Raw genomic sequence first — 24,717 nt, forward strand, 5'->3', positions numbered from 1 at the left:
AACCTGTTCCCTTGATGTCTCCCCCACTAGACTGTGAGCCACCTTATTCCCTGCTGTGTCCGGTGACAGGTACGACGCCTGACACACAGTAGGTGCTGCACACATATTTGTTACAATGAATGGTGTGTCCACCCAAAGTAAAACGATTTTAAATTTAGCTGGAATTCAAATAGCTTCTCTAACATTTTGATAAAATGAATTATAGATTCACCATAGAAATGCAAAAAAGATAGTTTCAGGTCATCAGGCAGGCCACATTCATCCAGGGAGGCAAACGCATCCACACATGTGCTGGTATGCACACAACACTATGTGCTGTGCAGACACTCTGTGCAAGAGGAGAAGACGCAGATGCACAGGCAGACACACACAAAGGTGCACAGATGGACCTATCTACCCATCACCCATCTATCATGCATCCACCCATTTATCTATCCACCCATCCATCCATCTATCCACCCATTTATTAATCCATCCATCCATCCATCATCCATCTGTCATCTATCTATCTATCTATCTATCTATCTACCTATCATCTGTCCATCCATCCCTCAGCATTCACATGGGTAAACATACCCCCAACATACACACAGATATACACCCCAGAGGTCCTCCAATGTCGTGCAACCTGAAAAGGACCCTCGAGCACCAGAGACCAAGTCTAGAACCCTAAGCATGTGTCACTGGCAACAGCCCGGTAGAGGAAAACAAGGTTCCCACACCCCCAGAGCTTTCAGGAGTCCTCTACCTCCTGGTGTGAGTGGGCTTATGAGTGGGAGGTGTGCAGAAGGAAGCCCAGGGAATATCCCTTATTGGCAGGAGCATTCCAGGGGTCGGTGTAGCTCTGGGGCTCTTCCCCGTAGCTCCCGGGATGATGGTCTCAGAGAAGCCTCAGGGGATGCAGCGCAGGGAGCCCGAGGCTGGTCTCTCCTTAGAATGGTACTTGTGACACAGTAGGTGGGGTGCTCCTCTCCTTTCTGGACCCTTCCTAATGATCTCCCCCCTCTCGAGGTCACCCTGAAAGGCTGTCTGCCAACTCAGCAGACCCCTACTCCACCCACCCCCAGGCAGCGCTGCTTGTCAGCTCTGCCACTGACCTTGGGAGGGGCTTGCCCTCCCAAGAGATGTAGCTGGGGCTAGGGGTGGGAGCTGCAGAGCTTAGTGAAGTCAAGTTGCGCCCTGGTGCCCCAATGCTCCCCGAACCCTGGCTAAGACCTCCCACCTCCCAGCATGACTACTTCTAGTTGCACTAAGAGGCCAGTGGCTCTGAGGGTGGGGCTTGGTGAGAGGCCGTGCCTACACTTACCCATGTAGCCGACAGTGCCCACCCGGCCGCGGATCAGGTCTCCCTCTGGGATCTTCACAGCTAGGCCCAGGTCCGAGATCCTAATGTGGCCTGAGGGAGAACAACAGAGTCAATAAGTCCCTGGGATGGTCATGTGGACATCTGGTCTACCCTGGGCAGGGCCCTAGACTTGCCATGGGCCCCTGGCATTTCATCTGTCCTAGAAAGAGTGGTACCAAACCTACCATGGCAGGGTGACTGCAGACCCTTGGGAGAGTCCAGGTGTCAGAGGACAGGGGTAAAGTATTACTTTTTCGGAGAAAAACTTAACGATGAAAAGGATGCCTGGATTTGGTTAGACGATTACAGACCTGCCTCATAAAATGCCCTAATGGGCTTCTTGGAAGGCTGATGTCACAAAGTTTAAAATGCCTTGGCCGGATTCTGGGATTGCTTCATGGGAAAACGTAAGAGTCTCCTGACATTTTGCAACAATTTGCTTAAGGGGAAAAATCATAAAGCAATTTGGGAAGCAACTCCCTGTGCTGCCTTTTTGGTCTTTGGGGGTTGTTTTCTCCCTTTGGAGACACTGACACCCAGGCTTAGCAGAGACTGTGGGGAGGCACTGGAGCTCCTGGACCAGGACCGACCCCCAAAGGCAGAGACAACGTGGTGCTGAGAGCTCGCCTCAGTGCTGTCTCTCCTAGTGGCCCAGCTGGCAGGGTCGTGGCCTCATCTGACCCTGCAGGGAGGAACACTACCCTCCTTCCCAGCCTGGACCTCAGCAACGCCCAATGCCAGAGACCCCGCTAGGCTGCAGCTGAGTGGATTCCCCTGGCTCAGTGGCCCCTGACAAAGGCAGGAACGGTAGGGGGCAGGGGAGAGAGCACACAGATTCCAGCCACTGGGCCACAAATCAGTGGTGGGCACAGTTCTGGAACCAGCAAGACCCCCTGCGGGCACTGGGCGCATCCAAAGAGGGGCGGTGGGCCCTGAGCCCACGACAGTATCACACGACAGTATCACAATCAAACCTCTTCGCTTGGCCACGAACAACCTCCCTCCCTCCCTTCCCTCTCTCTCTCCCATCAGCCTGGGGCTGCCTGACGTCTGGGGCGTGCTGGCAGGGAGAACTGGTTTCTGGTCTCAACTCCCCACTGATATTGCTGGGTGAGTGACCCTGGCAGGCTGGCTCCTCTGAGCCTCAATCTTATCATCTGTAAAATGGGCACAGGGGTGTCGGCCCTGCCCCCTCTGTAGAGATGAGAAGATCTAGTTAGACAGAAGATGTGACAACCCCTTCCCAGGCACGAGAGGCTGAAGGGTCATGAGGGGCTGCTGTGGTGGCTCCTGTTATCCGTGCATGCGCGCAAACACACAAGGAAATCACAAGGTGACAGACAAGTAATAACGCCCAACACATTCATAGCTGGCTACAGTTGATAAAGCAACTTCTCCTCAAGCTATCCTGTCAGAACCTCACCACCACCCTCCACCGTCTGAAGCAGGCAGGGCAGGACCCACTGTTTCTGTTTCACAAACAAGGAAGATGAGGCGCAGGGAAGCTGGGTGAGAGTTAAGTACTGGCCCAGAGCCTCTGGAATTCTCGACTCCTCACTCACTGCTCGCTCTCTCCCTCTCCTCCCTCTCGGCTGCTTCTTTGCCGGGTGGGAGCTCTGTCCACGCCCTCTGCCCTCCCGTGGACCCCGGGTCAGTGTCTCTGAGTCTCCACTGGGGGAACCCCTGCTCCCTTTGGGTTGCGACGCTCACCTCAGCTGCAGAGCAGGAGAAGGATCCCCGGGCCGCTGCCTGACTTACCGTAATCGTCTAACAGGATATTTTCAGGTTTCAAATCTCTGAAAGGGAAAGATCACCAGCAAGTGAGTGCGGCTGTTCTGGGAGGCAAGGGCACACCAGCATCTGGGTGGGCCCCTCGGGCCAACCTGGCCTGAGTGTTTCCTTCCCGACTCTGGGCTCAGGAGGTCTGGTCTCTCTCTGGGTCAAGACAACCTTGTGCTAACTTCTCTCCCTCCAGTAATTTAAAACAAATGCTGCTTTTTGCCATAGGTGCCTTCCTGACCCTGGAGAGTGACTGAAAAGGAAGTTAGGCAAAGGCTAGTCCTGGCACCTGTCCACACACTGATGGCCCCAGGGCTAAGAACACTTCTGGCTAGAGTGGTGACAGACTCCTCCAGGCCTGAGAAGACCCTGAGGTCTCAGGATGCCTTGAAGGCAGAGCAGGGTCTGGGAATGAAAGAAGTTATTGAGGACAAAGAACCAGCCGCAGGATTGGGGCAGAGGATTGTAAGGGAGAGAACGGTAACCTCCAGGACAAACACCCCCTTTGGGAGGGGGCCCCCAGGAGCCTGGCACATCTCCCAACTCCAGCTGAGCCACAGCCTGGGAGAGAGCACCGCCGGAAGGCACGGCTGTAGACACAGCCACCTCCTCCTGTCCCTAACATCTCTCTTCTCTTTGATGAAATGATCGTGCTCATGTGAAAGGGAACCTCTCCACTCCCACTGTGGGGGGGGGGGGAGGCAGCAGAAGTGTCTGTTTTTATTTTAATTAATTAATTAATTAATTAATTTTTGGCCACGTTGGGTCTTCATTGTGCTGCGCGCAGGCTTTCTCTAGTTGCGGCGAGTGGGGGCTACTCTTCGTTGCAGTGCGCGGGCCACTCATTGCAGTGGCTTCTCTTGTTGCGGAGCACGGGCTCTAGAGCGCAGGCTCAGTAGCTGTGGTGCACGGGCTTAGTTGCTACGCGGCATGTGGGATCTTCCCGGACCAGGGCTCGAACCCGTGTCCCCTGCATTGCCAGGTGGATTCTTAACCACTGCGCCACCAGGGAAGCCCTGGTTTTATTAATAAAAGGTTTTCTCCACGAGTTAAAGAATAACAGGATAGTGTGTGCAACTCAGTTCAGCCATCGGGCAGACGATACATGGCATCTAGATCGAGGATTCGGTTCAGCTGGCTTTGTTCATCAAACGGAGGGCAGCTCTCCTCGTGGGGAGCAGTTCCTGTGCCCAAATCCAGTGGTGCAGCGTCACAAAGTGATAACTGGTGTTTGCATGTAGTTATTTATTACGACATACTTTTGTTGCTGTTGTTAACTTGCATGCTTTTGGTGTGTTAACCATTCCAAATAGGGGCAGGAGTCATCACTGCAATTAATCAGCCCCCACCGACCACCGGGTTGGAAAGACAGCTGGCTAGTGGGCACAAACCCACACCCCCAGAGAGGCTCTGGCAAGTGGTCGGGGCCGGGGAGGCACCATGGTTCCCTTCCTCCATAGAAGAAGGGCTAGAATTTGGAGGGATGCCTTTTTTCTTTTTTTAAGAGAAAAGCAATCAAGTGGAGGATTCTTTTTTCAACCCTCAGGGAACATTTTCTGACTCCCTTCCCACTTGAATGAAAACAAAACAAAAGCATAAACTGGGAGATGGTGTGGGGGGAAGGGCACGTCATCAAGACCATTCCTCTTGCTTTCAAAACCTTCTCGGGCTCCCAAGATAATCTCCGACAAGAGCCCCATGGCAAAGGTCTTCAAACTGGGGTGTGTGTCCCCAGCGGCTGGGGGGCGGGGGTCCCCCACGTGCTGGTGGCTTCAGTTGACAGAAGGAGAGCAGGTTCCTCCCCACTCCTAAATGTGACTATGGCTCTGGAGCCAGTCACCATAGATCCCAATTAGAGGTGGAATCTAGTAATAATAATTATAAGGTCAACTCAACAGAATATATTATCTTAACACTTAGAGCCTTATGGTCAAAGGAAATTTTAAAAAAATCTTACATACATCCACATATTTCAGAGTGGAATGCTAATCGATAACTTTTATGCAAAAAAATATTACATTATAATAACTATTCTGTCGGGGTGGAGGGGAGTAGAGAAGAAAATGATAGAAAACTCCTCACCATTAAGGAGTTTTCATGCACTTTTTTAGCTGCACGATGGTGGAAATCAATTTGCTACAGCAATCAGATTCCACTGGATACTTTTAGAAATGTGATGTCACTTTAGCTCCATTTCAAAATATCAACATTAGCCACTCTTTTAACATATGATGGACAATTTCAGATGTCTACTTAAAATGTATGAGGGCACACAGATTTTCAAAATTCTGTGAGGAGGCCTGTGAGGAGAGTCTGAGGGCCACCGCGCACACAGAACCTGGACACCTGGTCCTAAAAAGCTGGATGGTGTGGGAGGGAACGGGGTCCATTCTGATGCCTGCTGCGGTGGTGATCCTACTAAAGTCTTCCTGGGGTTTGTTCCGGATCAGGCCACCAGGCCCCACTGAGCTTCGCAGGCACTGGTTGGGAAGGGAACAGTGGCCCAACCTCATCAACTCTTGAGGGAACACTTGGCCTCCCTCCCTTACTCGGTTCCTGGGCAGGAGCCTGTCTGACTCAAGGGCAATGCCCAGGCCTCGACTCCCAGGGTGGGGTCGAGCATCCAGTCCAGGGCATGGAAGGGTCAGCCTCACCTGCTCAGACTCAGATGGGGGGACCGGGGTTGCGGGGCGCTGGGAGGGGAGCCCACTCACCTGTAGACGATGTTCTCACGGTGGAGGTCCTCCAGGCCGCACAGGATCTCTGCCGCATAGAACAGGGCACGCTCCTCCTCGAAGCCCGGGTTCCCCATGTTGTAGATGTGGAACTTCAGGTCCCCCCCATTCATGATGGTCAGTACCAAGCACAGCGCATCCTTGGTCTCGTAGGCGTAGGCCAGGTTGACCTGGGAGCACAAGACAGCCCTGCGGTGGGGTTCCGGGGACCCTCTGACCACGTCCACTCCTCGTCCCGGGCCTTGAAGCTGGGCGGGAGGGCTAGGGTGCAGGAGCTGCAGCAGCTTCACGCCACCCCCTGCGCCCTGACAGCCTCCTGGTGCCCCTGCTGCTGCCCCTCCATCAGATTCAGTGGTTCTAGGTGAGGGGGCAAAGCCGGAAGGGGCAGGCCAGCACCTTTCAGGGGTCCCAACAGGACGGTGTCTGCATTTTTACGTCACAAAACATGTGTGTGCATCAGGTGGTTAAAACTTCTGCCCCCTTTGGGTATCACCTCGTAAAGCCCAGCCCACTCTGGGGGATGACAGTAGCACCACGTGGATGGCGTGGCCCGCCCTCACGCAGAGCTGGTGGGAGTGAAACTGGGGGCCGTGCACACACCCTCTGACACAGCAATTCCTCCACTAGGAGTCCATCCCACGGACACCCTCACAGAAATAGGCCAAAGGGATGCTGAAGGATGGACACGGTAGCCTTATTCGTTGCGGTGGCTTCAAAACCAGGAACAACTTCTATCGTGGGGACGGGCTGCACAGGTCGTGGCCTAGCTCTTCCCTGTGCATCTGGGGAACGGTGCACAGCTTTAAAAAAGAGGTGCAGCTGTTGGTCTGTTGTAGGAAAAGCTCTACAATTTAAGGGGGAAAACACTGCAGCCTAAGATTTGTAGTAAGATCGCGTTGGCTAAAAGTAATAAAATCTGTACATGAATCAAACACGTCTGGAATGGTTACTTAGAGAGGGAGGCTTTTATGTTTACTTTGCGCCCATCTGTGCTGTTTGACTTTTTACCGGAGCATATATTATTTTTTATAATAACAAGTGGCAGTGACACTGAGAGCCGGCCAAATACCCAAGTCCTCCTCCACATTTCCCAGCCTCCCCTGCGGTTGGCTGGTCCCTGGCCATGACCGGTTCTGGCTGAGGACTGTGGGTGGAAGTGAGGGGTGTCACTGCAGCCGAGGCAGTGCAGAGCCCCCAGCACTCACTCTCCACACTCCCGGGAAGGGTGTGGCTGGAAGATGAAGGAAGGTGGTCTGATCTGATGGGATTTGGGGTGAGAAAAAGGACAGCCTTTGCCATTTTCAGCTACTTCAAGTTGGGGTTGATTTGTTACCGCAGCAGAGCCTAGCCTGGATGCAGTAACACACGAATATAAACCAGACGGGCCTCTCTAGGATCCTGACACTTCGGTCTCCTGTGATGAAACCAGCCTACAGGGGTCTGTGGAAACAAAGCTCCTTGGCCGGGCCCCGCGTGGGCCTCTTTCGTCCACGGAGGCGCTCAGAGAAGCCTGGTCTCACGCCCAGAGGGGAGCCAGGCTAGCTTGGTGACCACTGTCAGCCCCAACTGACCCCCAGGTGCCTCGTGATGGAGCGAGTGTCGGGCTCCTTTCTGCAGCCCCCCCCCCACTGCATCCCATGCCCTGGGGGATGGGGACCTGTCACACTTAAGGGACAGAAGTCCCAGTCACCAGGAGAGGGCCTGTCCCTGGGGCCCTGACACTCACCACAAACCGACTGTTGACCTTCTCCAGGATCTGCTTCTCATTCAGCGCCATGGACTCCCCTTTCCGCTTTTTGATCCTCTTCTTCTCCAGGCGCTTGCAGGCATACATTTTACCCGTGGCCCGAACCTGGCAGGCACAGACCTGAGGGGCAAGAAGGAAGCCAAGGGCACACGGCACGTGAAACAGGGCCAGTGTGAAGCTCCCTCAAGGCCAGGATGCTGTGTCTCTGGGGCTTGGAGGATGCCTGGCCGTGGACCCACTGCTCCCAGGGCCCTGCCCTTGAGATCTGGCTTTGGCGGCACCTTAGGCAAATCCTAGCCCTTGGAGGTGCAGAATCAGCCACTTACACCAATGCTTAGATGGCTGGCTGAGGCCTAAAGAACTGTTCCTCTCTCAGGGGCAACTAGATCTGCTCTGTCCCAAGCTTCCAGCCAGATGTAGCCATTGATAACTGGGGACTTGCAAGCACCAGCTGCTGGTAGGAGAGGCTTGTTTCGGGGGGGGAGTGATGGGAGACCCCTGCGAACCCTGACTGTATAATTCAGAGGAATGGAAACCAGGACATTTGGGTCTGGTCTTAGTTCTGCCCCTATTCAGCTGTGTGACCTTGCCTGGGTCACCTAGCCATTGTGAACTTCAGCTTTCCTCATCTCTAAAGTGGGAATAACAAGGCTTGGGAAGGTCAGATTAAGTACAACAGCGCATACTAACAGCATGGTGTGGCCAGGATGCTTAAGCCCCTCACGTCCTCCCTTCTCCCTCCAAACACAATCAAGAGGGCCCGTTTCTCCTCTCCAGACGTGACTCCTGCCTGAGGCTGGCTCCAGCTCAGCTGCCCTGCCACAGACACCCTCCTTCCTCACCTCAGACACAGCAGACCTTCTCAAGGCCCCGGCCTCACCCTTCTTCTCCATCGGGGGCGCGTGACCAAGCCATTCGCTCGGAAGCCATGCTTAGAACACTTCAGGCCAAGCCCGAAGGGACAGAAATGGTGACAAGAGTCCAGAAACTTTTCACGAATACGTGGATATTCACTTACCTCCCCAAAGCCCCCTTTTCCTAGTACTCGGTACTGCCTGAAAGTGTTTTTGGTTACCGGTTGCCTGGAAAAAAAGCAAAAATCCAACATGGGACTTGTAGTATTAAGATGCAGAATCCAGAAGAAACAGACAAGGGCAGCATTGAAAAGAGCCAGCGCCAGGCACAAACGGCCAGACCAGGCCCCGGGGACCCCCTGGAACCATCACTGCAGACGGGACCCTCGAGGACTTGCTCTGGGGCTGGGGCCGGGTGTTCAAATCCCAGGCTGCCGCCCTCAGGACGGCACTGGGAGGGAAGAGCTGAGCGGAGGCTGTTTCACCACACTTTCCCTGTGGTTCCCCTCTCTCTCCCAAATGCAAATCATGCGGCTAAACTCAGGAGGAAGCTGTGTCCTCAGTGCAGGGAGAGGGGAGGGGGCCAGGAGCCACAGAGGCTTGGTGTCCCACGGAGGCCACAAAGGAAACCGCAGCCCTCCCTCCCACACCTGCAGGCAGGACGGCAGGAGGGCAGGACGGCTGCACCTCCCGTCCTGGGGCGCCCGAGCTATTCCTTCCTGCAGACTTGCCCCGGGAAGACCCGGCCTCCTGTGGGCAGAGACTGCTGGTCCCCAGGTCCAGTCTGGTTACTCTCTCACGGCAGTTCCCAGGCTTCCCGCCACCGAGGGCGCTGTGCTATATGTAACCCCCCTGAGCCCCAGAACACGAGAAGATCCTGTCTGCCAAAAGCCGTATTTATGACTAATCTTTTTGTGTCTCCCGACTCCCCATTTTAATTAGCCAAAGCCATTCTTTAAAAAATATTTATTTATTTTTGGCTGCGTTGGGTCTTCACTGCTGCGCACGGGCTTTCTCTAGTTGCGGCGAGCAGGGGGCTACTCTTCGTTGCGGTGCGCGGGCTTCTCTCGTTGCAGAGCATGGGCTCTAGGCGCGTGGGCTTCAGTAGTTGTGGCACGCAGGCTTAGTAGTTGTGGCACGCGGGCTCAGTAGTTGTGGCTCGCGGGCTCTAGATTGCAGGCTCAGTAGTTATGGCGTATGGGCTTAGTTGTCCCGCGGCATGTGGGATCTTTCCCGACCAGGGCTCGAACCCGTGTCCCCTGCATTGGCAGGCAGATTCTCAACCACTGCGCCACCAGGGAAGTCCCACCAAAGCCATTTATAATGTCTAATGAGACAAACCTCTGATCGGGAGCCAAGGATGGGACTTGTGGGGTAAATAAGTAAATGGCCATTTAGTTGCAGCAAAGGACTCCACCTTGCAGACAGTGTGTGCTTTTTCATCGCTGGCCTGTTTGGCTAAGGAAAATCAGGTTTTCCCCCTCTTCTTTTCGGCTTTAGTGAGGTATAATTGACAAAGAGTGTACAACTTGATGTTTTGATATATGTATACATTGTGAAATCATTACCCAATCAAGCTAATTAACATTCTGTCACCTCACAAAATTAACATTCCCCCCTCCCTCCCTTTTTTCCGTACTTTCTTCCTTCCTTCCTTCCTTCCTTCCAAGAACACTTAAGATCTACCCACTTAGCAAATTTTAAGTAAATAATACAGTACCGTTAACTACTGTCCCCATGTTGTAAAGGAGATCCCCAGAACTTATTCATCTTGCATAACTGAAACCTTGTGCCCTGGACCAACATCTCCCATTTCTCCAAGCCCTCCCCACCCCTGACAGCCACCACTCTGCTCTCTACTTCTATGGGTCTGAATAGCTTAGATCCCACATGTAAGTGAGGTCATGCAGTACTCGTGTTTTGTGTCTGGCTTATTTCACTTTAGCACAACGACCTCCAGGTCCATCCACGTTGTCATTAAATGGCAGGACTTCCTTCTTTTTTAGGCTGAGTAATGGCCCATTTATAAACGTTAAATATTTTACTCCTACATTCATTGCAGAATTATTCACAATAGCCAAGACATGGAAACAACCTAAATGTTCATCAGTTGATTCATGGATAAGAACAAGCAGCTTTTACGACGTTAAAATTGGTTCTTGGCTCTCTAGGACTTTTTTTTTTTTTTTTTTTTGCGGTACGCGGGCCTTTCACTGTTGTGGCCTCTCCTGTTGCGGAGCACAGGTTCCAGACACGCAGGGTCAGCGGCCATGGCTCACGGGCCTAGCCGCTCTGTGGCATGTGGGATCTTCCCGGACCGGGGCACGAACCCGTGTCCCCTGCATCGGCAGAAGGACTCTCACCCACTGCTCCACCGGGGAAGCCCCTCTAGGACTATTTTTGAGCATGCCCCAACCCCACCCCAAGAGTCTTAACCAGGGCGGGGATTGGTGTGAGACTGAATTGGGCCAAAGAACTGGTTTTGCTCGAGAAAGAGCAGTGAGCCTCTGGTCGCCCAGCAGCTGTTGAATGAATCTTCCGTGGAAACTCTTCTCGCTGCTGGGTCCTGAAGAGGATTTGGGATTCACCAGAAATCACAGCTTCGGCACCACTCTGTTCTCTTAGGACAGCCCTGAAACCTCCGGAGCACTCCCTGGCACGCCTGTCTCGAATTCATGTGCTTCGACTCACTCTCTCTTCTCCGGTGTTTCTTTAGGAAGCGGGGCCCAGGCTGCCCCTGGGCAGAACTCCCCCTTGCTCTGCACCTTACACATGAGTAGCCGGCCTAGAGCAAACCTGCCATGCGCCTGCATCTGCCATGTGGCCCTGGGAAGCGTTTCTTCCAGCTGCCCTCGAAACCACATGAAGGCGTCCAGGCCTAACAGTTTACGATACGCGGAGAACAAACAGTCGGTCGACATTACCGCAGAGCTCCTCTGCTGGGGGAAATGAGTGTAATACAATTTCCGAGGAATTTCTTGGTTAACCTTGGGAGGGAAAAAAAATCCCTTTAATATTTCAACAGTACAGCACCAACAGGCCATGATCTTTTTAGCAAGAAAAAAAAGGGAGGGGGGGGAAGGCGGGGTGCTGTCAGTCACTTAGGGCATTTCTAGGCCAGGGTCCTGCCCTGCTGGCTTCAACAGCTTAACGCCCTCAAAAGGGCATAACTTCTTTGAAGTCAGCACACAGATTTTAAAAGTCCATTTCTCCATCTCATGTGTTTGGTACCGACAAGTAAAGTGAAAGCCAGTGGCCACAGCTAAAGGCTTCCATTGGAACAGGGGTGCTGGGTGGGCTAAGAGTGAAGGACTTGAGTGAGGGACCTGGGCTTCAGGCTCCACCCTTGCCAGGCCATTGCTGTGTGACCCAGGGCCAACCCATCAACCTCTCTGAGCTTTGCATCTTCAGTAAAAGGGTATATGCATCTGAAGGCTTTTTGTAAGCTGCTGAGTGTCAGATGTCATTATTAGAACTCTTGGGATAAAGGACACAGCCCCTTCTGGGGGTCTCTATGGTAACAATCCCCATTGCTTGAAGCAGCTTATACATAGACTCATGTAATCCTCACACCAGCCTCAGGAGGTGAGACTATTACTGTCCTCATTCTGCAGATGAGAACGCTTAGGCTTTGAGAGGTGAAATGAGATTCCCAAGGTCACGGCTGGTAAGTAGCTGGGTTGGAAGTGGAGTCCAGGAAGCCTGCTGCAGAGCCCACTTTCGGTGTCCTGACTCTGCCACCCCAGGAAGGTGGGGTTGTGTTACACAGCCCAGGGCTCCAGAGTGGCAGGTGGGGCAAGATGAATACCTCCCCACCAGACTGTCCTCCGCAAGGGTCAGCTGCTCCCTCCAATATCAGAAGGGGGAGGAGACGGCAATGGTGATGCCAATGTGCTCAGTGACGACTCATCCCAACAATTACATTCAGCAGTTTACTTCCCAAGGCCCAAAGGCTGGCTTTGTTGATGTGTGCGGTGCTATCTCACCTCACCCTCACCCCATGCCTATAAGGCAGGCAGTGTTATTATCCCCACATTACAGGTGAGGAAACCAAGATGTGGAGAGCATCCCTCCCCCAGCCCCTAGGGAGGAGGCAGAGCTGGGACTCAGACCCAGGCTGTGGGCCCCTGGTGGCCCACGCTTGGCTTTTCCATCTCCTGGAGGCATGACGTGCACGGGCAAGGCGGCCAGTGGCAGGCAGTGCACCAACAGAGAAGACCGTCCACTGCTCTCTCTGTCACCCCCATGGGTCAGGGTGGAGAGAGACGTCCCCCAGAGACTACAGGGCAGGGTGTTTCCTCAGGGCTTCCTGAAGTGCGCAGGGAGTGCTGTGAATTCGGCTTTTCGGGGGTTCATGTCCCACAGGTATGTGTCCTAAGCGTCTGCAGGGGACTTGGCCAGCACAGATGCCGATATACATGCAGGAGCAGAAGGGCTCCTTGCTTTCTGACCACAGCCCAGATACGCAGATGGCAGTGAGTGCCAGGCCCCTGGGGCACAGGAACCTTGGGCAGTGGGAGGGGAAACTCCCACCCTCACCTACCAGCTAACCCAGCATGGATTTAATGTAAGCATTGCCCTCTCCTGCAAATCCTGGGACGCTGTGGTGGGCAGAGCACCGCTCTGAGGGTCCTGGGCCAGGGTCCCCTCCTTGGCTGCACTAATCCCTGCCGGGTGACCCAGCAAGCCACATCCTCCCTGCCTCTCCTTCCTTGTCAGTCACACGGAGGTCACCTCTGCCTGGCCAAGTCATCACCGTGTGTGTGAGAGCACTTTGCAGAGAATAAGGCGGCAAATGGAACACATGAAAAGATGCTCGGTCTCACCCGTGATTAGAGGTGAAGAGATAAACAAGAAGGAAACCCGGCTCTCACGCACGAAGAGGAGTGTTGCTGAATCTGAGGACAAGCGAGCGCCCAGGCACCGGCAGGACTGGGAATCGGGCAGCAGTTTGGGAGGGCAATCTAGCAGTCCCTCACAGCGGAAAACCTTGCCCCTGGAATTCCTCTGCTAGGAATTTCTTTCTTTCTTTTTTTTTTTTTTTTTCTTTTGTGGCCACGCTGAGTGGCTTGAGGGATCTTAGTTCCCCGACCAGGGCTTGAACCCAGACCCCAGCAGTGAAAGCACCGAGTTCTAACCACTGGACCGCCAGGGAATTCCCATCTGCTAGGAATTTCTATGGATGTATTTGCAAAAATAAAGACGTATGTACAAAGTTATTCACTACTTCGGGAAGGCTGCACACAAAATTGAGGGAAACCTCCATGTCCATCAATAGGGGGCTGGGTTACATGAGGGATGTGCAAATCTTTCTAAGAACATGGCAGCTCCCATCATCAGATGAATGGATACAGAAGATGTGGCACATATATACAATGGAATATTACTCAGCCATAAAAAGAAATGAAATTGAGCTATTTGTAATGAGGTGGATAGGCCTAGAGTCTGTCATACAGAGTGAAGTAAGTCAGAAAGAGAAAGACAAATACCGTATGCTAACACATATATATGGAATTTAAGAAAAAAAAATGTCATGAAGAACCTAGGGGTAAGACAGGAATAAAGACACAGACCTACTGGAGAACGGACTTGAGGATACGGGGAGGGGGAAGGGTGAGCTGTGACAAAGCGGGAGAGAGGCACGGACATATATACACTACCAAACGTAAGGTAGATAGCTAGTGGGAAGCAGCCGCGTAGCACAGGGAGATCAGCTCTGTGCTTTGTGACCGCCTAGAGGGGTGGGATAGGGAGGGTGGGAGGGAGGGAGACGCAAGAGGGAAGAGATATGGGAACATATGTATATGTGTAACTGATTCACTTTGTTATAAAGCAGAAGCTAACACACCGTTGTAGAGCAATTATACCCCAATAAAGATGTTAAAAAAGAAAAAAAAAAGAATATGGCAGCTCTTTATTTGCTGTCAGAGAAAGAATTCCCGAAGACGGTGACCCCAAAAAGTAAGAACAGGAGGCTGAGTGTATGCGTGTGTCTGCACGAGCGTGTGTGTGTGTGATGTTAATAAGCATACAGCATTTCTAGAATACACAAGAACTTAATTAACAGGCAGAGAACGCTGAATTTTATCTGAACCATGGGCCCATGGGACGTAACAGACTTCTACAGGACTTAGGTGAAAAACCAATACCCCCCGCGCGCGCGCGCACACACACACGCACACACACAATGGCACACACTCGTGTGTGTGTGTGTGTGTGTGTGTGTGTTGGGGGGCTGTGCCCAGGGAGCACTCACCTTTCCAACCACTTCCACTGGAGAAACCGATCAAAATACATGCCGTCCAGGTACTCGTGGAAGGGTTCTCCCCTCAGGTAGTCGTGGACAGACCTAGCTCAGAGGGAACAAACAGATGAACATTTTACAACCCTGACCTTGGAGCAGGTGGGCAGAGCCATAACCAGCAGCTTATAGCCTGGCCTCATCCACTTCCAGACTTTGGAAATGCAAATACACAGGGGCCTCCGACAGATGCAGCAGGAGTGGAGAGAGGCTCCACCATTCTACAAAGGTTGTTTGAGATTGACCGACCCTGCAAACCTTTAGTAAGCAGTTGCCTTGGGGGTTTGCTCTAGTTCCGGGATACAGCAGGGAGCATGATGGGGGACACACACGGCAAATAACAAACAAACAAACGACCCCTGGGGCATGTTATCGTGAAGTGGGGTAAGCGAGGTCCCGGGGGGTGTCTGGGAGATCTCTCTGAAGAAGGGACAGGAGCTGAGATGAGAACAGAGGAATATTTAACTATGTGCAATGGAGGGATTGGGTGTCTTGGGAAGGGGCAGAGGGGCGCAGGCCCTAGATTTGGTCGGGACCAGAGAAGACCCTGGGAGGTTTTCAACCCCGCAGCAGAATTTACTGGTCACCTGCTGTGGGCCAGGCTCTAGGCCAGGCCCTGGAGGGCTCTGAACTGGGCTTCCTCCCTTTAAAAAGCGGCCACGCTGACCAATCGAGCCTAGACACTTGGGACCCGGGGAAGGGAGGCGACACGCAGAGCTGGGGCTCGTTGGAGGCTGTGCCCTGCCAAACCTGAACAGGGGCTGGCGTCGGGGGCCAGGACGGCCACTCCCTCAAGGTCAGGGGGCAGCCCAGGGACCTCACCCGCCGTCAGAGCTGACCCTCGGACATCTCCAGGAGGGCAGCAACCAGGCTTGTTTCTGCTCACGGTGGGCCCTCTCCAGCACCTGCCACAGGGCTGGGCCCCACGTTGGCGCCCCTGAATGTCCCAGCTCTTCCCATGGTGAGCTCATGGGGCGCTGGCAATACGCCGTGGAGGCAGGACTGGGTTCTTGCTCGCAAGGCCTCCCCTACGCAGCGTCGTGCCAGGCACACAGCAGGCGCTCAACTAATGTCTGGGGTGCAGAGTCTGAACACGGTGCCGTCACTCCAGCTGTGATCTTGGCACGTACGTATGTTCGTGCGGCTGCACGTCAGCCTACAGGGAGGGTGCGTGTGTGGGCGCAGGAACGGGTGTGAGCCTAGCTGCCTAAGCCTTCATGGTGGCGCTTAATGGGTGCACGGCTCGCCCCACACCCACTGACTTGTCTCACGTCCCATTATGGTTGCCGTACAGCCTGCAACAAGGTGATGGGGTGTGGCTGAGAGGGCAGCCTGCAGCCCAGCTCCTGCAGCAGCGCTGGTGGGTGGCAGTGATGGGGGCAGGAGTGGGTGTGGGGGGGACCTGGGAAGGATTTCCAAACCACCCAGACTGGGTCAGATCCGTGCACATTCCTCTGTCTCCACAGCCTGGAGACCTACTTGCTTTCGACACCATCTGAAGCAGATGTTCTCTTTGGACTTGGCACCCTGGTATCTTTTCCCTTCATGAGAAGTGTACAAGCGCTGGGTGGCTTGGCTGGGCCCTCAGGCACTGAAGACCTGCCCCGGGTGCCCAGCGCTCTGGTGGAGGCTAGAGGCAGCCCCTTGCCTGGTGACTGTGTGGCAGCCCGAGGGGAGGTGGAGGGGCCTGATGCCCCGGGCCGGGAAGCAGGGAGGGAGGCCGGCGGCCGGAGCACTTACTGCACACAGGCAGAAAAGAGTTCTTTGCAGGGTTTCTGAAGGAGCTTCTCCTCCGTCTGGGAGACCAGGTCCCGGCCAACTTGGGCGATGAAAACTGGGGACTGCAGGGAGGAAGAGGAGAGGAGGTATCAGTGAGGGAGGGGGCAGGGCGCCAGGTGGCCTCGGGGGCCCCTCCTACCCACACCTGGTCCTGGGCCCCTGCACCGTGGTAGGCGGTCTGGCAAGGTGGCTGGGCTGGAAGGTGGTGAACCAGCCGGGACTCAGGGTCAGATTTCGGGCTCTGCCCCGGACACCGCATGTGACCTCGTAAGGCTACGTGGCTCCTCTGAGCCCCGCTCTGCAGAACATGGATCACGACATCCCTGCGTCCTGGACTGCGGTCAGAACCGAGTGGGAGGTGTCAGCCTCACAGTGTAGGGAGCCCCTCGGAGCTGCCCCAGTCCCTTAGCCACTGGGGTGGGGGCTGCGTCTCCAGAGGGCAGACATGAGACGGCCCCCTGCCCGGCCTCGAGGCCATGTGTGAAAGGGTCTGGACTAGGCAAAGGGGCAGGTGGACGGACGGCTCAGCGGCGAGGGGAGGGATGTGACACCGGCACGGCCTCGGCGTTGGTAGGTCTGCGTGCCGCTCCCACATCTGCCGCTGTAGCTCTGGGACCCTGGTCTTGGTACAGCCTGGCTGTTATCAGGAGGATGGTCAGTAATAATTGTTCCTCCAGGAATGAATCAATGAAGCCTTTGGGTCAAGCATTTGGCCCGGATCCTGGCAGGCAGCAGAAAGCGTGCAATAGATGTCAGCACTGTCATTTCGTTCTCCTTCCAGTTAAGCTGCCTGGCCTGAATGTTTCAAGTTCGAAGGGACAGTTCCAAGAGGTTCTGGTCCTACCCAGGAGCGGCAGCCCCCTTGGGAAGGTGCAGAGACAGCCAGAGGCAGCCCGGCCACCCCTCCCCTTCCCCGCTTCATTCACCGTCTGCCGGCTCTTTACTCACCAGGTGGGTCTTTAATCAACTACAGGGATAACAGAGAAAACTGCCAGGAGTGGGCTCCAAAGCACAGGATGTAGACACATCTTTCTCCCCCTAAAGATGCTGAAATCTGAAAGGCTTGCTTTCTCTTCCCAGCTATTGAACTGTAACTTGGGGGCTGATTAAGCCCACCGGGTGGTGTCTCTGGGGGGTTTGATTCTGGGGCTGGAGGGGGTGCCCACAGCAGCCTGGCATGGCTCTGGTGAATGAAATCTCCCCAGTGTTCTGAATGCCCCCATTCCTGAGTTCTTTCCTTCTTCCTTTCTCCCCTAGCCTGGTCCTCTCCTCTCTGGTCCTCTCTGCAGGCTTTCACCTAGCCCCTGAGCGGGGGAGGCCTCAGGTGTGTGTGTTGGGGGCGGCCGCTGTGCCAGTATATGCCGCCTGCACACCCAAGCACAGGCAAAGCCCATCACACGACCCCACAGACTCAGAGCGCATCTCCCCAGGGCTGCTGTCGCCAATCCTGGGGGGCGGCACCTTCGCCCCACCTTCCATCCCACTTTGCCCTGGACCATCCCCCTCTCCCCACACTAAAAACTCAATGAACGAGGGCTTCCCTGGTGGGGCAGGGGTTGAGAGTCCACCTGCCGATGCAGGGGACGCGGGTTCGTGCCCCGGTCCGGGAGGATCCCACGTGCCGCGGAGCGGTTGGGCCCGTGAGCCATGGCCGCGGAGCCTGCGCGTCCGGAGCTTGTGCTCCGCAACGGGAGAGGCCACAACAGTGAGAGGCCCGCGTACCGCAAAACAACAACAACAACAACAACAAAACTCAATGAACGAGACATCAGGAGAGCGACAAGCAGAGCGCTGGCTTCTGGAGCAGCTGCTGCGCGTTTTGCAGAACGGATGCGCACTGCTGGGGAAGAAGTCCCGAGCTCTGCTCTGCCCTCTGCCCTTGGCCATTTCATGCCTCCACCTCCTCCTCTGTAACAGGAGGGAACAGCTCCAGAGATGCCCTACAGGCCCTTCAAGATTTGACAATTGGGGGTTGGTCATTTTTGCTTCTGAGACTTGGGGAACTTGCTTCGAATCCTGGCAGCTGTCTCTTGGGGATCAACGATTCCAGGCTACTTCAAAGCAATCAAATATTAGCACAAGCCACCGAGGCCACGGGTGAACTGGCTTCAGGAAGAGACCTGACGGCTGGGGCAGTTTTGGTTTGAAGGGCCCCGTGCCTGGCACAGAATTGGTGCCCCGCATATATCTGTTAGTAAGCAAGATGAAACACAGTATGCCAGGGTGTGGCCTTAACCCTGCCGTGAGTCAGCAAAGCGCAGAGACGCTGGGTGGGCGTGCCATGGGGAGAAACAGAACCATTTCTGGGACCTCAGAAAGGCACCCGAGTTGCCACCTGTATGCACTCAGACGCACACTTTGTCATGGAGTTCAGCCAGGGAGGACCCACCCTCACGCGCAGTGGCCCGGCCTGGTGTTGGGCACATGCAAGGGGAGGGGTGTTAAAATGTGAACCCAGGTGACCTCAAAGCACTTTTTCTCCAGTAAGACATAAATAAGGTCATATCCACACAGAAGAGTTCCTTTGCCTCTTTTGGCTACAGGTGATGTATAAAATGAGCTGGATGGATGGAACTCAATGGCTCTCAAACTTTTTTATCAGCAAATTTCTTTTCTCCTCCACCAAATGAAATGTTTCTATAGGCCCCATATTTAAAACCAATATAAGTAATATAATGGGTAGCAACGGTTTCCATCTATTGAGGCCAACACATCCTTTCATTCAATATTCCTTCTGGCTCTGTGAGGTGGATACTATTATGATGTTCATTTCACAGATGAGGAAACTGAGGTTCAGCAAGGTTAAGACATTTGCCCAAGGTCACCCAGCCAACAAGCGGCAGAGAGGGGATTTACACCAGGTTGGGTGGGTCTAGAGTAAGTACAGTTGGAGGTGGTGGGGTGTCTGGGCCACCTGTGCTGCCGTCACCCACCCCCATCTCCCAGGAGTCCCCTGAGGTGTGACCCTAGCCGTGGGCTGACCTGGCACCTGCCTCCAGCAGAGGCAGATAGAACTTATATAGGAGATTTTGCAGCTCAGGGCCGTGAGCCACTGGGCTCAGAGAGGGGGGGATCATTGCTGGGGGGCAGGGGTCATCTGGGAAACCTTCCCAGAGGATGGGGTCAGAGGCAAAGCAGAACATGGCCTCAGACCACCCACCCCTTCTGGGCCCTCCCATCAGCCAGCGGGGCTCCCTGTCAGCCACACTCCTAAGCAGATGGGAGGGGCTTCCAGGGTCTGGGGGCAGCCCAGCTGTGCATGAAGTTGCAGCACTCTCAATCCTTGGGGCTGGCTGGCAGGAGGGCTCTGGGGAAGCTGCCCACACTCAAAGTCCTGAGGGGAGTCAATAACGCGTTTGGTTTAATGACCACGGGTTTAAACTCAGTCTTTGGCTCGACATGAAGAAACTAAGTGATTCCAACCAAACCTTCTCTCAAGTGACTCCGAGAAGTGACACCTTTGCCAATAAGAAGGGAATAAGAAGCTGTTGGCCGGTTTAAGTTGGGACCTGACACTCAAACCTGCCAGGAGGGTGGGCAGAGCCGCTGCTCAAACGGACATTTGCTATTTGCATCAGTGGAATCTGAGGGTATTGGTCCTTCTCCTCCAGTTCAGAGAAGTCGATTTCAAAGGCAGACCCACAGAGAAGGCTCTCCCCAGTCCACAGGTAAGGTCTGATGCGTCACGTAAGAAAAAGGGCCCTCAGACACTGAGAAGGCTCTGGGGTCCCGGTAACCACAGTCCATCCTCTGTGGCTTGAAGGCAGAAGAATTCCACAGTTTCAGATCTCTTTCCAGGAAACTAATCCCTTCTGGTCCCAGGAGGCCTGTGAGGCCAGCTGGGGAAGGGAGAGGGGTGTATCCTACAGGCCAGGTGGGCTCTGGCCAGGAATGTCACCCTCGCTGCACTGAAGCCTCCGAAACGCCAGGAGAGCTACGGTGGGCAGCGCTGTGGCTCTTTCTAGCGGGGACTGTCCCTCTGGGATGAAGCTGAGGGTCAGCATGGGGAGGAAGGATTGGGGTCATTCTCCTCCATGTCAAAGACGTTCCCCTAATTTCTAACCAAACAGAAAGGACCTCAAGGCCCTCAGATATTTGCAGGACTGAAAGCAGCCCGGAGAAGGGGTGTTGGTGGAGGTGGCCGGTAAAATTCCCCCTGGGGCCTGGGAACCCCTCAGGCCAGCCGTGGTTTGAAGTGACAGTTTCTTTGGTCGCTGCTCCCGCCTGCAGGCCCAGACTTAACACAAGAGTGTGAATTTAGGCACCGAGTTTCCTTTGAAATGTGTGCTGGTGTTGCTTTGGACGAGGCCCCACTGGGAACACTTGGCTTCCTGATGGCCCAGGGCAGCTGAAGCCAATGGCTGGTCAACCTCCATGTGACCAGTGTGCCTGGCCCCGCCAAGAGGTCCACTCTGCTGGCAGTCGGGATGAGCCCCAACTGCCCGTAAGGAGGGTTCTACGGCCAACTCCAGGAGAGCTTAAAACAGCAAGACGTGCCTCTGGGACACGGCTATGTACGCCCTGGGCTGCTAACCACAGAGCTCTCTCCCCTCCAGGCTGATGAGATGGGACTTGGTTCCCTGAGGAACTGTAGGCTCAGGGCCACCTGTCCTGCCCCTGAAATCACACATGGAGCAAGGGAATAAACCTCCCCCTCCTCTTTGGCTAAGACTCCTCCCCATTTCTTCTCCCTTGAGTCTGGCAGTGGGAACAGACGTGGCATTAAAGCTCGGGTGTGCTTTATCCACTCTCTGTGGGTCTGTGCCTCTGGATAAAAGCCCCTGTCACCAGAGGGAAAAGAACGGGCTCCAACCCTCCCTGTGGAGCATGAAATTGACCTTGAATCTGGTACCAGAAGAACTTGGGGCTGCACTTGGATGGGGCCAGGTGGCCAGCAGGCCCAGATGGTAGGACAGACTCAGCACACTTGCCCCTTTGTACCTCCAGCCCCCCTATGGCCCAGACTCACTCTGCTGTTGCTGATGCGTGTGCCACAGGTTCTAGGCGTCCTGCTACGTGTTAGCCAGAAGGCACACTGTAGGCAGCGAGCGGTGAAGGCTGCGTGGGTGTTTTTCTGGGCACCAGAGCACACTGAGAAGAGCCCTTTGTGTTGCTCTGAATGTGAATGGGGCAGGCCAGTGAACTGGGTGCAGGGGCCCAATGGGCTTTGCACCTTCACTCCTCCCTAAGTCCTCTCCTCCCTTTTGTCCCCACTCCCCTGTTAAGTTCTCAGTGCCCTCATGCTGCCTCACTGCCTATGACCCTAAACTTCAACAAGTGGCCTAGGCCAGACTTCTCATCCTCTGCTCCATCAACACGGAAACCTCTGCAATAGTCAGGCGTGGACGGTATTGATGGCCAGTAATGATTCAGTGCACTGGGGTTTCTAAAGAGGAGAGAGTTGGCTGGAGGACTGTGGGTGGGAGGGCGTCTGCTTAGTCAGAAGAGCTAGGACTTGTCCTGAAGCTGCATCTGCATGGCAATGGATTAAGAGGGAGCATGTGCTGGGTCTGGGGTGACATACCGGCTAACAGAGATTACCGGGGTGCTTCAGGGACCAAGGCTGGGGAGCAAGGGATGGTGGTGGGGAAGGCATGGGCCTGGTCCAGGCACGAAGCCTCCCGTGGGTGCTTCACTCAGCACTCTGCCTGCCCCAGAGAACTCCAGCGAGAGGGACGCAGCCCCAGAGGCAGGCCAACAGCCCAAGCCCAGCTCGGCCTCCACAGGTCATCCAGCCTGGGCCGGGCCAGCTGTTGGTCCACCAGGTGGCACTATGGAGCCCCTTGCTGCAGACACCCCCCAGAGGACCAGCCTCCCTGACCTCTAGAGTCGGGAGCGACTGATTACCAAGTGCTGCATCTCAGACCTGAGGAGGGCGGCCTTTGCAATAAGAATTTCGGGTTCGGGGGGAAATGAGAGAGCAGGTTGGGAGGGAGCCTTCCCTGGGGAGGGAAGACTGGAACTGGACCTTGAGGGAGAGGCGGGATGTACACCAGGGGAGGGGGGCCATGCGGGCAAAGGGTGCTGCCCCGAGTGCGGAGGACTCATCCAGATACGGTTAAGTAAGCGGGGCGGCTGACAGGATCAGGTCTTGCCAGGCTGGTTCTCACCGGCTGCTGAGTCACCAGCCCGATGGCATCATGAGGGTGAGGGCGGCTGCTCTGCTCTCCCTGGCACCACTGCTCCGAGGGGACCAGGAAGATGAAGGGACCTCATTTCCTGCATCGGAGAGAAACTCCACGTGTCTGAGGACCTTATTCCCGAAGCATCTCCTGGCTCCCAAGTCCCTTGTTTCAAGATGTCAGAGTGGAAATGGGATCCACTGTATGTGGCCAGCGCCCCTGGCAGCGCCCACGGATCGAGGCACGGTTGGGCCTCCACACCTCCTCAGTAGCCAAGACTCCTGAAGCAAGCACCTCTGCTGTCGCCCTTGGAGCCTCCTGGAAACACACGCCCTACATTTGCTCAGAGGTTCAGGACCGAGAGGAAGCAGGAGGAAAACACAGAGGGCTCTTCTGGGAACACCCCCGGGGCCTCACTGATCCAACCCACTCCTGGCACCGATGGGCAACCAAGAGAACGGACCCCTACGAGTCACAGTGCTGGCCAGGGTCAAGCCGGACCGACACCGGAGGGGCTCTGTAGCGGGCAGAGTTCGGGGAGTGGATCCAAGCTGCATGGGCTCTAACCAGCTGTCCTAAGCCAGCTCTACGGAAAGGACACAGCCTTGGCCTCCCTGGCCCCACTCGAAACCAGCTTTTCCCCCACTTCACAGACGGGGACAGGCACACACGGCTATCTTAGCTCTGCTATGTCACCCACCCAACCCCTCTCCATCCCACTGCCCTGGTTTCAAGAATTCTCTTCTATCGCCTGGACTAGCCAGTACGCCCCTCACGAATCTCTGCAACCACTTGCTCTTATGTTGACACAACGGCCTCCAAGGGAGTTTTCCGAGAGCACACAGCGGAAGTGATCTCCACGGCCAGAGGACCAAAATCCAGTGCCTTCTCGACCTGCTTCCCCATCATGCCCTCTGCTCGCCAGGGCTCTCACCCCATACTTGTGATTTCCTGGGCGAGCTCCGGCTTTCCAGCTGCTGAGCCTTTGCTACTGGAAGGAGCCCTTTTGGCCCCCTCACAGCACGCTGTCCGAACCCTACCCCCTCTTCAGGACCTGTTTCCAATACAACCTCATCCAAGATGAATCTTTGAGCAGGCAGGGCCTTTCACCCAATCCCACCTCCCAGTGACAACTGTGGTCACCATTGCTACTTCTTGAGCACCTAATATATGTTAAGTCCTAGGAGCTTTACGTGGGGTTATCTTTTTTAATCCTCTCAAAGTAGGTTTTATTATCTCCATCTTATAGATGCAGAAATAGGCCCCAAGAAGTTAAGTAACTTGCCCAAGATCACACAGTGGGAGCATAGACAGGATTCAAACCCAGGCAATCTGGTCAGAGAGCCTTATCCCTAAGCACCATCAGGTCCTCCAAGGACGCCACAGTCTTTCTCGAATAGTGAAGAGGAGGTGACTTTTGGCCTTTGGAGGCTGGATAACGAGGTGAAGTGGACTCTGCATGTTTCGGCAAGTGCTATTTGTATAGCGTTGCCACACGTATCTCACACACACACACACACACACACACACACAGGCTAGTGGCCAGCTTATGCTTCGCTTCAACATATGAAACCATCCCTCCGAGGAGCTCCGCACTCATTAGCAGCAGTTCCATCAGTGAACAAAAGGTCAGCCCAGGAGACTGTCCGCTCTATCTCCAGACGCAAGCACTTAGGACTTAATGATGTGTATATTTTCATACGTGGGCAGCTGACATTCCCCATGTAAACTATTTGCAATTTCTCAGTGTGGACAGACTAGACCTTCAGGAAAAGCTGAGCAGGAGAGAGGCAAGACACTCTGGAAACAGGGCTTCCGGGGGGTCTCCTTCCTTCCAAACAAGGGGCTTACTGGGGGTTTGCCTGTCCCACCCATACCAGGGTGGAGGCAGCTGTTTCTTGGGGGGCCACCCCGTTTCTCCTCCAGAACAGGAACCGGGAGGGGCACTCCCACAGCTGTACCCTGGCCACCCTTTGACCCTTGGTGAGGGGATCTGTGTCAGCTGCAGGAACTCTGCACACGGGGCTGCCAAGGCCTGGCTGGGGGCAGGGGTGG

The 24,717-nt window shown here is 54.8% G+C and overlaps 1 protein-coding gene across 5 annotated transcripts in view; it reads right to left on the reverse strand.

Annotated features, from left to right (window-relative positions):
- Positions 1-24,717, reverse strand: part of GRK5 (G protein-coupled receptor kinase 5) — a 224,604-nt gene that overhangs the window by 14,187 nt on the left and 185,700 nt on the right. For all 5 annotated transcript variants that reach the window (XM_067709251.1, XM_067709253.1, XM_067709252.1 and 2 more), the window contains 7 exons: positions 16,502-16,602; positions 14,717-14,809; positions 8,625-8,688; positions 7,586-7,726; positions 5,839-6,029; positions 3,104-3,141; positions 1,307-1,396 (listed from right to left, as the gene is read on the reverse strand). In XM_067709251.1, coding sequence (XP_067565352.1) covers positions 1,307-1,396; positions 3,104-3,141; positions 5,839-6,029; positions 7,586-7,726; positions 8,625-8,688; positions 14,717-14,809; positions 16,502-16,602 — 718 coding nt within the window. The remainder of the gene's footprint in view (positions 1-1,306; positions 1,397-3,103; positions 3,142-5,838; positions 6,030-7,585; positions 7,727-8,624; positions 8,689-14,716; positions 14,810-16,501; positions 16,603-24,717) is intronic.

Source organism: Pseudorca crassidens, chromosome 16, assembly GCF_039906515.1.
Source record: "Pseudorca crassidens isolate mPseCra1 chromosome 16, mPseCra1.hap1, whole genome shotgun sequence".
Taxonomy (NCBI): domain Eukaryota; kingdom Metazoa; phylum Chordata; class Mammalia; order Artiodactyla; family Delphinidae; genus Pseudorca; species Pseudorca crassidens.